Source organism: Nelumbo lutea, chromosome 2, assembly GCF_056320005.1.
Source record: "Nelumbo lutea isolate HS-2025 chromosome 2, American lotus-T2T, whole genome shotgun sequence".
NCBI classification, from domain to species: Eukaryota; Viridiplantae; Streptophyta; class Magnoliopsida; order Proteales; family Nelumbonaceae; genus Nelumbo; species Nelumbo lutea.
In genome coordinates this window covers 19,477,282-19,491,154 of record NC_142685.1, presented here as the reverse complement: position 1 = coordinate 19,491,154, position 13,873 = coordinate 19,477,282, and the positions used below count along the sequence as shown (strand labels likewise).

General features: G+C 38.2%; 2 protein-coding genes across 2 annotated transcripts in view; both read left to right on the top strand.

The window, feature by feature from the left end:
* LOC148868999 (uncharacterized) overlaps nucleotides 1-4,180 on the top strand; it is a 40,867-nt gene extending 36,687 nt beyond the window's left edge. The window contains exons 4-5 of the mRNA XM_088967603.1: nucleotides 3,337-3,591; nucleotides 3,930-4,180. Coding sequence (XP_088823729.1) covers nucleotides 3,337-3,591; nucleotides 3,930-4,151 — 477 coding nt within the window. The 3' untranslated portion in view covers nucleotides 4,152-4,180. The remainder of the gene's footprint in view (nucleotides 1-3,336; nucleotides 3,592-3,929) is intronic.
* A 1,185-nt stretch (nucleotides 4,181-5,365) lies between these two features.
* On the top strand, nucleotides 5,366-10,729 carry LOC148868998 (helicase protein MOM1-like). Its single transcript, XM_088969889.1, has 6 exons — nucleotides 5,366-5,653; nucleotides 5,864-6,037; nucleotides 6,211-7,123; nucleotides 7,302-7,537; nucleotides 9,588-9,988; nucleotides 10,459-10,729. Exons 1-6 carry the CDS (start codon nucleotides 5,438-5,440, stop codon nucleotides 10,727-10,729), a joined length of 2,211 nt encoding a protein of 736 aa, XP_088826015.1. The 5' UTR covers nucleotides 5,366-5,437.
* Nucleotides 10,730-13,873: the final 3,144 nt, after the last annotated feature.

Sequence of the window (13,873 nt, the reverse complement as noted above, 5' to 3'; positions counted from 1 at the left end):
AGCTACTCCTAGGTTCCTTCATATGACTTCATTTCTAACCCTGTCCTTCCTAGTTCTACCACTCATCTATCTAGGCATTTGCATTTCTGTCACCCTCATTTTTTGGACATGCTGTTTCTTAACTGCTCAATACTCTGCTTGGTACAACATAGCTGGTGATAGATGCTGGATAGTGTCTTGGTAGCTAGATGAATTAGTTGACTCTTGGGAAAATGGAAAAAGGGAAAAAGTGTAAAGGTGGAATTGAAGAAGAATAAACCATTTGCTTTCTCTCTCTCTCTCTCTCACACACACACACACAGACACCTGTTCTGGAGGTTGAACCCCCTTGAAGTGGTGTCCAGGACCCAGCTCCAACTTGTAATCACCACGGACATATTTGTTGCAGATTCTTATGAATGGCAGAATGATTTATTAGTTTGAAACCCTAGACTTCGAAGAAACCCTCAGGATTGGGAGATAGAAGATACCCTAGAGCTCCTCTAGGTGTTTAACAACCAGATTATTAGATTGGGTCAGGAAGGTCAGTGGCTCTGGAAGTGGGGGAAGAATGACTGCTTTTCTGTTAGATCAATGTTTAAGAACCTGCTCCCTGCTAGCCAATATATGCTTCCTTTCAAGCAGAGCTGGAGACATGTGATTCCTTCAAAGGTATGCTTCCTGTTGTGGTATGCTACCCATGGGAAAGGGCTAATGAAAGATTGCCTGCTCATGAGAGTTGTCCAGATTCAAGACACTTCCTGTCAGCTGTGTGATCAGATGACTGAAATTTTGAAACATCTACTTATCCACTGTCCTGTGGTTTATTGAGATCTGGTTACATTTTCCTAGAGCTGCTAAGCTGGCCTGGGTGGTTCCTAGGAACTTATGAGAGCTTCTAGCTAGCTGGTGCCCCTTGGGGTTGAGCAAAAATGGGAAAAGTTATGGGTTTTGGTTCTGTCGGAAGTGGTGTAGACAGATTGGACTGAGAAGAACAAGAGGATCTTCAAGGAAAGCACCACCAGATTGATGAGATAACCAGTTCTTCTGTTGGGAGATTGAGTTCCTGGGCTGTGACAGCTAGGGATCTTCCTCAATAACCCATCATCAACCATTTGCAAGCTGTAAACCTGTGGTGGCTTTGTTGGGGCTGGGTTAAGTTTATTGAACCATCTCCTTGAAATATTCCTCAAATCTCCTCATTTCTATGTGGCAAAACATCCATTTGTATCAAAATTGCAAACTGTTGTTCTATTGAGGCTTTTAAGTTTTCTTTAAGGTCCACTTGTACAATTGTGGAAACCCTGCAAAATAACAGCTGGACCTAATGTAGGAGCTAAAGAGTCAAATTGGAAATTTCTGGATTTTTACGATTTTTGTATTTTTAGACAGTGGGGGTATTTTGGTTACGTTATTGTCTATGGGATCTGTCCATATTATGCTTTATGCTTATGGTGAGTGATACCCATAACCCTTAGAGTGATTCTAGGTGCTCAGTGAATGATTTTGGGTTTTCTTTCTTACTTTTCTCATTCTTTTTTGAAGATAAAAATAAAATTTTATTAAATAGAAATAGAAGAGTACAAGAAAGATGACCAGCAGTCATCTGAAAGAAGAAATATAAAGAACAAAAAAAAAAGAAAAAAAGAAAAAAAAACAATCCATTACCACCCACTTGCACCTCCGCGCTTCAACTCAGCACACACCAACAACCAATTATACCAACCATTTGAAAGCAAAACCCTAACTCAACTTCAAATTTGTTAGTAGTTATTACATCCATCAACAGCTAAAAGTTCTTTATCAAAGGATTTCAATCAATATCTGGAAAGGAATGGAATTGGTCCTGGTACTTAATAAAGTTTTTGTTAAAACCTGAAAATTTCCTGTTTTGACATTTTTGTCCTTTTGAGCCAGACTATGTTCGATTGATTTCATATATGGTCAGCCCTATAGATCTTCATAAAATTTCATACAAATTTAATCTCAAGGCTCCACCTACAACTTTAGATTCCGTATTTTTGTATTTCTTCACAAAGCAAATTCTTTATGTAATTTTTTTTTGCAAGATGTGCTGTAAACCCTACCAGAATTGGTCAATGCTAGAACTTACATTTATACAAGCTAAATTTACCTACAAATTTTCATTTAAAAATTCCAAGACTGGACCTATTTTTCCCATAATTTGAAACTGTTCAGAGTTTTGGGACAACATTGCAATTCTTGCAATTAAGCCCCAAGACCCTTTCTAACCCAACCAACCTATAGCCTTAGTTCTAAAATCATCTCTAAACACTGTTCTAGCTAATTAGCACCTTTCTAGACTCATCCTTGGGTCATTCCAGCCAACATCAGACCTATAGTTAAATGATGGTAAATGGATTTTAATTTTTCTTCTTTTTTTCTTTTTCTGCACAAGTGACAAACAATTGTATTTATTGCAGAAACAAAAGAACAAAGAGGGTTGAAGTCCTATATACAAAGATTTATAGGTTGCACATGAAATATTAATTCATTGGCCTTTATCCTTCAAAATAATTATTGGACATAATTGGGCCACGTTGACTCCTAAAATATTTAAGTGAGGCCCCAGAAGTCCTTTAAGATAGCAGTTCATCATGCTGTTGCGTTCCTATGTTGTTTATTACCATTGCCAGTGGAAAGCTTTTTTTTCTTAAAAAATGTGCCTTTTGTTTTTGTTTTTTCCTGATCATGAACTCAAGCATAGTGAAAAGGAATGAAGTCCAAAAGAACATGGCTTCTACCAAGATCTCTCATCAGCCATGTAAGATTTAATAAGTTAGTTAGGATCACACTTTCCTTGTTGGAAAGAGCTATGAAATGCAACCAAATTACATAGAAATAGGGACAATGCAATGGAAAATGAGATGTCGAGTCCTCAACTCTACAAACAAAACTTCTGTTTTGGGTTGCACCCCCTCTAGATATTAGGTGGTGGATCCTCAAGATCTTATCCAACATAGCAATCCATGTAAGGAGACTTTTGACAGGATACTGAGAACTTTCTATTATTGTGTTTGTTTTGCATGCTTACCTTATTCTGTCTCAATTATTATTATTATTATCATTATTATTATTTTTTTGTAATATCACTATGTTAATGTGGAAACTGACAAGTCATATTGCTCATTCTTTTTCCTTCTTCCTTCTGTTCTTTCTGTTATTCTTGCAGTAATTGTGCAGAAAATATTCTCTCTAATCAACAATCTGAGCAAGCCCTTAATTCTAATACCTGCCTTCATATTTATTGTGTCATATCAGTTAAATGTTTGTTAGCCTAAGACCATGGTATGGGTTTATCTATTAAACTAGAACTAATGGATTCCATGTTTGCAGGAGCGAGTTATAAGGGTGGTCTTATTTATCTTATCATTGCAACCTGATGTATGCCGGCCATTCCTCATTATCTCTTCTTCAACTGTTCTTTCTGTTTGGGAAGCTCAATTCTTGCATGTAGCCCCATCTGTCAATGTTATAGTCTATGATGGGAGCAAAGATGTACGGAAGAATTTAAGGTCACTGAAATTTTATAAGGAAGGTGGTTGCATAATGTTTCATGTACTTTTATCACCGCCAGATGCTATTATTGAGGTACTAGCTTAGGATTTATTCAGGTTGCTTTAAGATGATTTTACACTCCAGGATTGAGATAAAAATAAGTGACCTAGGGATGAGTCATTTTCCTGGTTGATTTGAGGTATGAGACTATTAATCCCCTGGCTACCTGCACGGTTGCCCTTTTCTTGGTTATTAAGGTAAAAAGTTTGGCATGGTTCACCTGAAAGCATGATGTCTTGATACCTTAAGTTAACCAGACAAATGACTTATTTGTTGAACTATTTTTACTAAATTTCAAATGACTTGTTTACGGCATTGTTTTATATTTCATAAGCATAGGGATCTAATTGGCTCCTAATATTTTTCTGCAGGATTTAGAAATCTTAGAATGCCTGGGATGGGAGGCTATAATAGTTGATGAATGCCAACAGTATGGAGTTGCAAAACATCTTGAACAAATTAAGATGCTAACTACTGGTTTTAGGCTTCTCATTTCCAGAGGTCAAGTAAAGGTGTTTATGTTTTCTTGTTTTCGTGTTGGTTCTTTCTATTACAGACATAGTTATCAAGGTGCCAAGGTGAGGGTAGGTTAGAAGGCGGTGTTGTAGCACCTACTCAGCTGCCTAGGGGATGAATTTTGATGAAAAACCTGCAACTTCTAGTTTGTTTTCCTAGCTGAGTTGGGCCATGCGTTTTTTATTGTTGTTTTTATATTTGAAAATTAATGGGAAGGAGTAAGGAGCAGTCCCCTTTCCATACTGGTGGAGAGGAGGAGAACAGATGTGAAAAAGAAGGAATAACGTATGTTCTTCAGGGTTTAGAAACTTGGGTGGTTGCTTTCCTCCTTTCTCTTCCTCTTCATTCCTCGAAACCTTTTTTAGTTCAACAGTAGACCTGCCCTTTTTGGGTTAAAACTGAACTCTTGGTATTTACTTTACTGACTTGATTTGTGTACCATTTGATATGGTGTATCAACAACACTTGTAATAGTAAATTGTATAGATGCCCATCTTGTCATTTGGCATAACTAGGTGGGCATCAATTCATCATTATACACAAGACTTCTACTTGAGGCAAATCCCAAGAGTGTTCATATAGAGGGTGTAATAATTTTAGTTGTAGTGCAGCTAACAATATCGTATTTGTAATGTAAATAGGTGCACAGGGCATCGTAAAAGAACTATTTTTAACTTAGAGAGTTGTCAAACGGGCCTTGCCTCTTCTTTTGTTATTTTTCTTTAAATCCTTGGTAATCACTCTTGTCTGTCTTTCTAGTTATGGCCAGAGTAAGGGCTTTGCCCCTTCATTTTTCCCTTTTTCTATAATTAACATACTTGCACATTCTCTCTTCAATATCTCTATTTTGTGATTTTAACACACACACACACACACACACACACACACACACAGATTCTCTCTGCATCTCCCTATTGCACAAAGAGAATAGAGATCCATCCCCTAGTTTTTCATAGGCTATATGATGTTGTTTTAGTTCTACTTTTAATGTTTATTTTTTACTGTTAGATCACTAATGTTTTCTAGTTGTTACGCCAACTAGGTAAACAATGTAATTCTTAAAAATTAAGGAAGCAAGATAAAATCAGCCAATTATTTTGTATAAAAATTCATCTTTTAGGCAGGTGACTTGTTGCCTAGCTGACAAGGTTCTCTTCTATCACCTAGCCTTGACTTAACAATTTGATAACTATGCTTAGGTGCCACCTAGGTGACATCCTGCTTCCAGTGAATACAGGTTAGATAATTAACTTCTGTTGAACTTCTCCACTCTCCAGGATAGTATACTGAGCAACTTATTCTTCTCTCATTCCTTGACCCTGGAACTGAGAAGGTCAGCACTGATGGTTTGAAGGGATCTAACATGAGCAAGCTGAAGGAACGGTTGGCACAGTTTATCGCATTTGAGCATAATTTGAACTCCTCTAAGTTTGTAGAATATTGGGTTCCTGTCCAGCTTTCCAATGTGCAGCTCGAGCAGTATTGTGCTACTCTTCTCTCAAACTCTATGTTACTTCGTTCAAATTCAAAAAATGATATTGTTGAGGCCCTTCGTGACATCCTTATTTCTGCCAGGAAGGTCAGGCCTAACCATGCATCATTGCTTTTGAATGGGATAATTTGCCTCAATTTAGCTGAATGTTGTACTACCACATTTTTGTGTTTTTGTTTGATGTGATTATTTCATCCATTATTCATTTTTTATTGTGCAGACATGTATGACCATTATGGATTGGTAGATTACTAGGCCTTTTTGTTAGATATGCTTATATATTAACTTTTTTGGCAGTGCTGTGACCATCCCTATCTTGTGGATCAATCTTTGCAAAGCTTGCTCACAAAAGGTCTTCCAGAGACTGAATACTTGGATATTGGTGTGAAGGCAAGTGGAAAGCTACAACTTCTCAATTGCATTTTGTCTGCCATTAAGGATCGAGGGTTAAGAGTGCTGATCCTTTTTCAGGTACATGATTCTAAATATTGGATAGTTTGTGTATCCATAGACATTTGTTTGATGCTTTTTTCTTTTCTTTATATGGTTCGTATTTTCATTGCTTCATGGAGTGGTTGACAGCATGCAAACATATATTTGTGTAATATAACCCTGTTCTCGTTTAAATGCTTTTGATATGGCAGTCAATTGGTGGGTCCGGACGGGATTCTATTGGAGATATCTTAGATGACTTTCTACGCCAAAGGTTTGGTCCAGACTCTTATGAACGTATTGACAGTGGATTGCTCAGTTCAAAAAGGCAAACTGCTTTGAATTTATTTAACAACAAAGAGAAGGGTAGATTTATTTTCCTATTAGAAAATCGTGCTTGTCATCCAAGCATTAAACTTTTTTCAGTGGATACTGTTATTTTATTTGGTAGTGACTGGAACCCATTTAATGATTTAAAAGCCCTGCAAAGGATCACTATTGATTCACAGTTTCAACAATTAAAAGTATTCCGTCTATATTCATCGTGTACCATGGAAGAAAAAGTTCTAATTCTGGCAAAGCAAGATGCGACTCTTGACAGCAATGTGCAGAATATAAACCGTAATACTAGTCATACACTACTCATTTGGGGTGCATCCCATTTATTCAATCAACTGGATGAATTTCATGGTTGTACATCAAACATTTCTTCGGAGCAGCTGATGATGAATGTAGTGGGGGAAATGCTGATGCTATTAACTTGCAACACTAAAAACATTGATACAAGCAACTGCTTGATCATCACAAAAGTTCAGCAGAGTGGAACAGCCTATCCTAGAGATGTTTATTTATTTGGTGAATCAGAAAGGCAGTTAACAGATGAAGTGCCACATCTATTTTGGGTGAAACTACTGGAGGGTAGGAAACCTCAGTGGAAATATGCCTCTAGGCCTTCTCAGAGGGTTCGGAAGAAAGTTCAGTATTTTGATGAGATGTCAAAGAAACCAGAAGTTCCAAGTGATGAAAATATAAAGAAACAGAAGGTGGTCAATAACACAATTGATCCAATCTCGCTCAGACATTGTCTTGAAGATGAAAGGAAAGGAATTCCTGGGGAAGAGGAAGGTAAAATGATAGGTTGCTGCTAGAGCTTATTTACTATGGATCATTTGTTATTTCCTTTAGACAAAATTTCCAATTTGTTGGGGTGGAATGAAGGAGTAACACTTAGGAATGATTTGGCTTTTCAGTTATGCTTTGTTTCTTTTTTTTTATGGAAATATTGGCATCTCATTATCTATAGGAAGGACCACAACTCAAGCTGGTGATGGATCTCAATCTCTGCTACAGTCAACAGTTAATACGTATAGAAAAAATCATGTGAAGCTTGCTCTGTCCAATATTGCTAATGATATCTCTAAAGCATCTGAATTTCAGTGGGTTGAATCTGAAGGAAGAAAATTACGTAATTCGCAGAATAGCCTTCACCTCTTTTTGAAGCCTGAGATATCAAAACTGTGTGAAATCCTACAATTTCCGGTATGCATCTAGGAAAGCCCAACCATATGCCTTCATTAAAAAATTTGAGTTGATTTGTGTTGTTTGTGCTTCTCTTTTCTCTTTTTATAGATAAGCTTATTGTTGTTGTGGGTGTTATTACTTGCATCTCTTAAACCCGACCAATATATCATCAGCTCTCCTCCACTCCCCCCACCCAAAGAAAAAAAGAAAAGAAAAGAAAAGAAAAGAAGAAAAATTTAATTTCTTTATGCTATACATTGGTTCTGTTTTTGTGTTGTTTGGGCAATCTTCCTTTACATCACATCTAGGTCCAAACAAATATATGAATAGAAAGAGGTTAAAGGGTGTTAGAGTTCACAGAACAGGGGTATTTTGGTCATTTGGGTTTATCTATTTGAGAGTGAAAGGTCTGTTTTATTCAAGTTTAAGTTGTGTGTCCCATCACTTATGAGGGACAATATTGTCTTTCTTGTAACCAAGTTTATTTGAGATAAATACAAGTGGGTCAACTAGAGAGGACTGATTTTCCTCTACTGGCTGAACCCTTCTTCTCCATCTTCTTCTTCTTCTTCCTCTTCTTTTTCTCTACTTTAACCTAGAACTGAATAGGGTTTTCACACGGTATCAGAGCAATTAAACCCAGTTTCCTTTTCTTTCTTTTTCTTCTTTCCTCATCGCCCTTTCTTCTTCCTAGGTTTGCCGCCAGCCATATCAGCTTTCTTCGATTTTCTTCTAGCCTGATTGGAAGCTCGACAAGAGGCTAAAAAGGAGTGGTCGTTTTTTGGTTTTGGAGGTAAGTATGCCTCCAGTTGCTGTGGTGGTGGTCGTTGAAGTGGTGTACTAGATGCCCTCTATTCTGTGACACGAAGAGGGCTGTTTGTGGACAAGGTATGAACAGTTTTTTTTTTCGCCCAAGTAGTGGACTGCGAATGCTGTGTTTTGGTCTAGAATATTTTTCTGTGGTGGTGTGAAGTGATTGGTATGCATATCAGTCTCGTTTTCCTCTGTTATACCTGGGTATGTGCGTTGAAAGTAGGGTTTTCTGTTGCTGAAATTCACGACAGAAGTGGTGTGGTGGTGTTTGTACTGTGCTGAATATTGTGTGGTTGATTCTGAATAGTTGAAAGTAAAAACCTTGTGTCCTGTGGTGGTGTTCACACTGATTTCTGTGGTGGTGTTCATACATCCTTGTGAGGTGAGTAGATTTGGTTGAAAAATGATGTCAGTTGGATATGGTAGTAACAACAAAACTGGTGTTATGATCTCTCTAGATTACCTAAATGTTCAAATGACACCTATTAAGCTGAATGGTGAGAACTATGTTCCATGGGCCAAGTCAGTGGAGGTGTTCTTAAAGGCCAAGAAGAAGGTAAAGCATGTGAGAGAATAAAAACCTTCCTCTGACTCTCTAGGGTTTAGTGACTAGGAGCGGGAGGATGCTCAAATTATGACATGGTTGTGGAATAGCATGGAACAAAAAATCAGTGTGAACTTTATGTTCTTAGATACAACTAAAGAAATCTGGGATCATGCTAAGAAATTGTATTCCGGGCAAGACAATACAGCTAGGCTGTATCAGTTGTACCAAGAGTACTTTAATCTGAAGCAAGGCAGTCAAAGCTTGGAGGAATTGTTTCAAATGCTGCTACAGTAACCTGAACTAGGAAGTGAAGGAAGAAGAAGAGGAAGAAGAAGGAAATAAGGGTCTGTTGAAATCTGATGGACACTCCCATCCAATCGACTCCCTTAATCTTTATTAGAGTCTAATAATCTTTTACAAAGACTAAATTGCCCATACTTAAGTGTGGGGAAGCGTACTCTAATAAAACAACCACATAAGCAAACTACTTAACACACATAAGATGACTAAACTACCCCTATTCGGCTCACTTTAACACCTAATGGTTCTAAATCTCCCATTTGTGGTGTTGGTGAAGTTGATCTCTCCTCATCTTTATCATCTGTTTTATATCTTCCCAAGTTCCCTTTTAACCTTATGTCTGTTAGTAGATTAACCAAGTCACTTAATTGTTCCATAACCTTTTATCCCTCTTCTTGTGTGTTTCAGGATCTTAAGACAGGGGTGAAGATTGGTGGAGGGCATGAGGCAGGTGGATTGTATTACCTTGATGGTGGTGGCCCTCTAGTAGCATTTCAGTTGTCTTTGACTCCTCTTCAATGGCACTGCAGACTTGGTCATCCTTCTCTTAAGGCTTTGAAGCTGTTGGTTCCTTCCTTAAGTCATCTTTCATCGTTGGATTGTGAGTCGTGTCAGCTTGGGAAACATCATAGAGTCTCTTTTAGTCCAAGAGTTAATAGTCGTGTCTTGAGTCCTTTTTCTTTAGTTCATTCTGATGTTTGGGGTCCAGTTAAAGTAATGTCATACAATGGTTATAAGTATTTTGTACTTTTTGTTGATGAATTTTCAAAGATGACATGGATTTATCTTATGAAGGATCATAGTGAATTGTTCTCTATTTTTCAAAAATTTTATGCTGAAATACGTACCCAATTTGGTGTTCATATTAAAATTCTTTGCTCCGATAATGCAAAAGAGTACACCTCAACTCCATTTCAGCAAACTTAGAGCACCATGGGATAATTCATCAAGCTTCTTGTTCCTACACCCCATAACAGAATGATGTAACTGAACGGAAAAATCGATATCTCCTTGAATTTGCTCGATCTATGATGCTTAATATGAATGTCCCAAAGCATTTTTGGAGTGATGCTGTCCTCACATCATGTTTTCTCATCAATCGGATGCCCATGTCCATCCTTGGAAGTTAATCCCCCTTCTCAGTGTTGTTTCCCACCTCGTCTCCGTTTCCTCTCACCCCGAGAGTCTTTGGGTGTGTTTGTTTTGTTCAAAATTTGGGGCCTGGTTTAGACAAGTTAGATGCACGAGCTACTAAGTGTATCTTCCTTGGATACTCCAGGACTCAGAAAGGGTATAAGTGCTATGACCCTAACTTCCATAACTCATTTGTGTGCTCCGATGTTACCTTCTTTGAATCGGTTCCTTTGTTCTCGGACACTGTGGTTTCTTTTCCTTCCCCCGTTGTTCCACTTCCTGTCCCTGTTGAGGATCCCATTCTAGTGGTTCTCATCCCAGTTGCAAATTCCCCTCCTATGCCAGTTACTACTGAGAGGCCACCAATTAGACAAGTGTATACTCACAGAAGAGCACCAGCCCCTCCTCCAATTTAGCCTTCGTCCACAGATCCTGTGGTTGCATCTTCTTCCTCGGACCTTGATCTTCTATTGCCCTATGGAAAGGTAAACGTACTTGTACTTCTCATCCTATTTCACACTATGTTTCAACTGCTCACCTTTTTGCTTCTCATCGCAACTTTATATCATTGCTATCATCTGTTTCCATTCCCAAGACTGTCTAGGAAGCCCTTACCTCCTCAGGGTGACGACTAGCATTGGAAGAGGAACTATCTACTCTACAACACAATCACACATGGGAACTCACTGCTCTTCCTCTTGGTAAACATGTTGTTGGGTGTAAGTGGCTCTACACAGTGAAGTATCTTCCATATGGCAGTGTGTAACAATTGAAGGCCAAGTTAGTGGCCAAGGGCTATTCTCAGTTGTATGATGTGGATTATATGGAGACATTTTCTCCTGTGGCTAAAATTGGCTCAGTTTGGGTGTTGATATCATTAGCTGCTATGTATGATTAGTCTCTTTTGCAACTTGACATAAAAAATGCCTTCCTGCATGGTGTTCTCATTGAGAAGGTGTATATGGAGCAATCACCAAGGTTTGTTGCTTAGGGGGAGGATGGTAAGGTTTGTAGACTCAAAAAGGCAATTTATGGACTAAAACAATCTCCACGCGCATGGTTTGGCAGGTTCAGTGAAGTAGTGAAAAACTTTGGGATGAAACAATGTCAGGTAGACCATTCTATGTTCAGCCATGACTCAAAAGATGGGAAAATCTTGCTAGTGGTGTATGTGGATGATATTGTCATAACTGGGAGTGATAGTAATGGGATTGACAGGTTGAAGAAATTCCTACATGACTACTTCAATACGAAAGATTTGGGTAAGCTGAAGTACTTTCTAGGAATAGAAGTTGTAAGGTCAAGACATGGAATTAACTTATGTCAAAGAAAATATGTTCTTGACCTACTTGAAGAAATATGACTGTTAGGTGCTAAACCATCCGAGACTCCTATGGAACTGAATGTCAAGTTGAGTGTTGATGTAGGTGAAGAGTTTGATGATCTTTTGGAAGATACAGGAGGTTGGTGGGAAAGTTGAATTATCTAACTATTACCTGGCCAGATATATCATTTGCTATGAGTATGGTGAGTCAGTTTGTGCAACATCCTCGGGTTCCTCATTGGGAAGCGGTTCTAAGGATTGTTAGGTACCTGAAGGGTGCTCCAAGTCGTGGTTTGCTATACAAAAGTGGAGGGACTCTTTAGATAGTAGGGTATACAGATGCTGATTGGGCTGGTTCTGTATCAGAGAAGAGATCAACTACAGGGTATTGTACCTTCCTTGGTGGCAATCCTGTAACTTGGAAGAGTAAGATACAAGTAGTGGTGGCAAGGAGTAGTGCAAAAGCTGAGTACAGGACTATGGCTCATACCACATGTGAACTAGTATGGTTGAAGAACTTGCTACAAGAGATGGGGTTCTCAGTTGACAAACCCATGAGACTATACTGTGATAATCAAGTAGCTATTCACATCTCTTCTAATCCAGTCTTCCCTGAGAGAACCAAGCATATTGAGGTCGATTGTCACTTATAACTTTATCTATTGATATCTAGGCAGATTTAATTGTTTAATTTTGTGTCGAAACTTTCCTCTTTCATCAAAATCATTAGAAAGTTGTTGTTCTTCTTGTTTCTTCCATTTTCTTTGCATGAAGTTTATTTTTAAAAACAGAAGTAGAAGTAATAGTGGTAGTAGTAGTATAGAAGTATTTTTTTTACCTATTATGCTTTTTCCTATTATTGCTATTGCTCTCATTTGTCCATGATCATTCTCTTACTTTTCCTTTTTTTCCTTTCCCTATTATTCCAATTATTATACTTTTTGTTGTTTTCCCTCTTCATCAATTTTCATATCATCTCCCTAGCGAAAGCCTTTCTTCTTCCCTGGATAGTTTCCTGATGGATTTCAAGTTGTTTCCTGGATCATGTTTTTCCTTAAAGAAATCTATGTTTCTTGTTTTGTCCCAGGTTGTATCTATCAATTTCTTTGCTGATGAATTATTATTTTTTTTGTTCCAGACTTTGCATCAATAGTCCATTTTAATAGTGTTTCACTTCCCCTCTTGATATCCAAATTCAAAAGGTTTTCTTTAAGGTTGTGTTTGGTTTGAAAGAAATGGTAGGGAAAAGTGTACCAGATTTCCCTACCTTTTCCTTCAAACCAAACACAACTTAAAGTACTGGTATATAGATTACTAGAGGGTTTGTCTGCCCCTAAAGTTTTACATTGAATTGCTTTTTGTACCCACAAAATCTTTTTAAGTCAATACCTAGTCAATAAGAAGGCTGCTGTCTTCTGCACAAAAATGAAAAGAAAAAATTTTTGCCTTCAGACATCTTTCCATTCCATTCCTTCAAATTGCTTCTGCAAACAGTTTAAGGCACAAAATTCCACAAAAAGGTAACACTACATCCTGCAACAACAAGCTAATGACGTTTTGATCCCATAAAGGGTGTCACAAAGGGCAGCCCAGTGTACGGGGCTGTTTCCACCCTCCCATAAGGGTGCCATAAAAATAAATAAAAAGCAAGGAAAAGGTCTCAGACTCCTAAAGTCTGCACGTGATCTATGTTATAAAAGTGTTGGAATCTGACATAGGTATGATGTTATGGACGCCTTCCTCGGGAAGACGTAACATCGCCGCCGGCAGCAATAGGCCCCGGGCCCACCGCCAGCAGCAGCAAGGATTCAGTGATGCTCATCCTACCCAGTTCGGCAGCAACAACCTTATCTAGATTAGATTAGCTCATTTTGCTTGTTCTTATCTTATTGTTCTTATCTCTTATCTTATCTTGTTAATAGCTTATCAGATTAGGATTAGCTTAGCTTATCTTATCTTGTTAGTAGCTTATCAGATTAGGATTAACTTATCTTATCCTTAGCAAGATAGAACTGGAAGTCTCCCTATTCAGCAAGGAGACTCCCTTTGATTAGGACTCTTGTAATCTCCTATTTAAGGAGACCCCATTATTGAATGAGAAATCAAATTATTCAGTCAAGAGTGAGTTAGGAGAGTTGGTGATCTCTTGGACAAATCACCGAAGGCGCCAAGATAGGTTCATCACGAGCAGGAAGGAACAAGGGAAAACAGGAGGTTTTCCCCGTGGACCGACCCG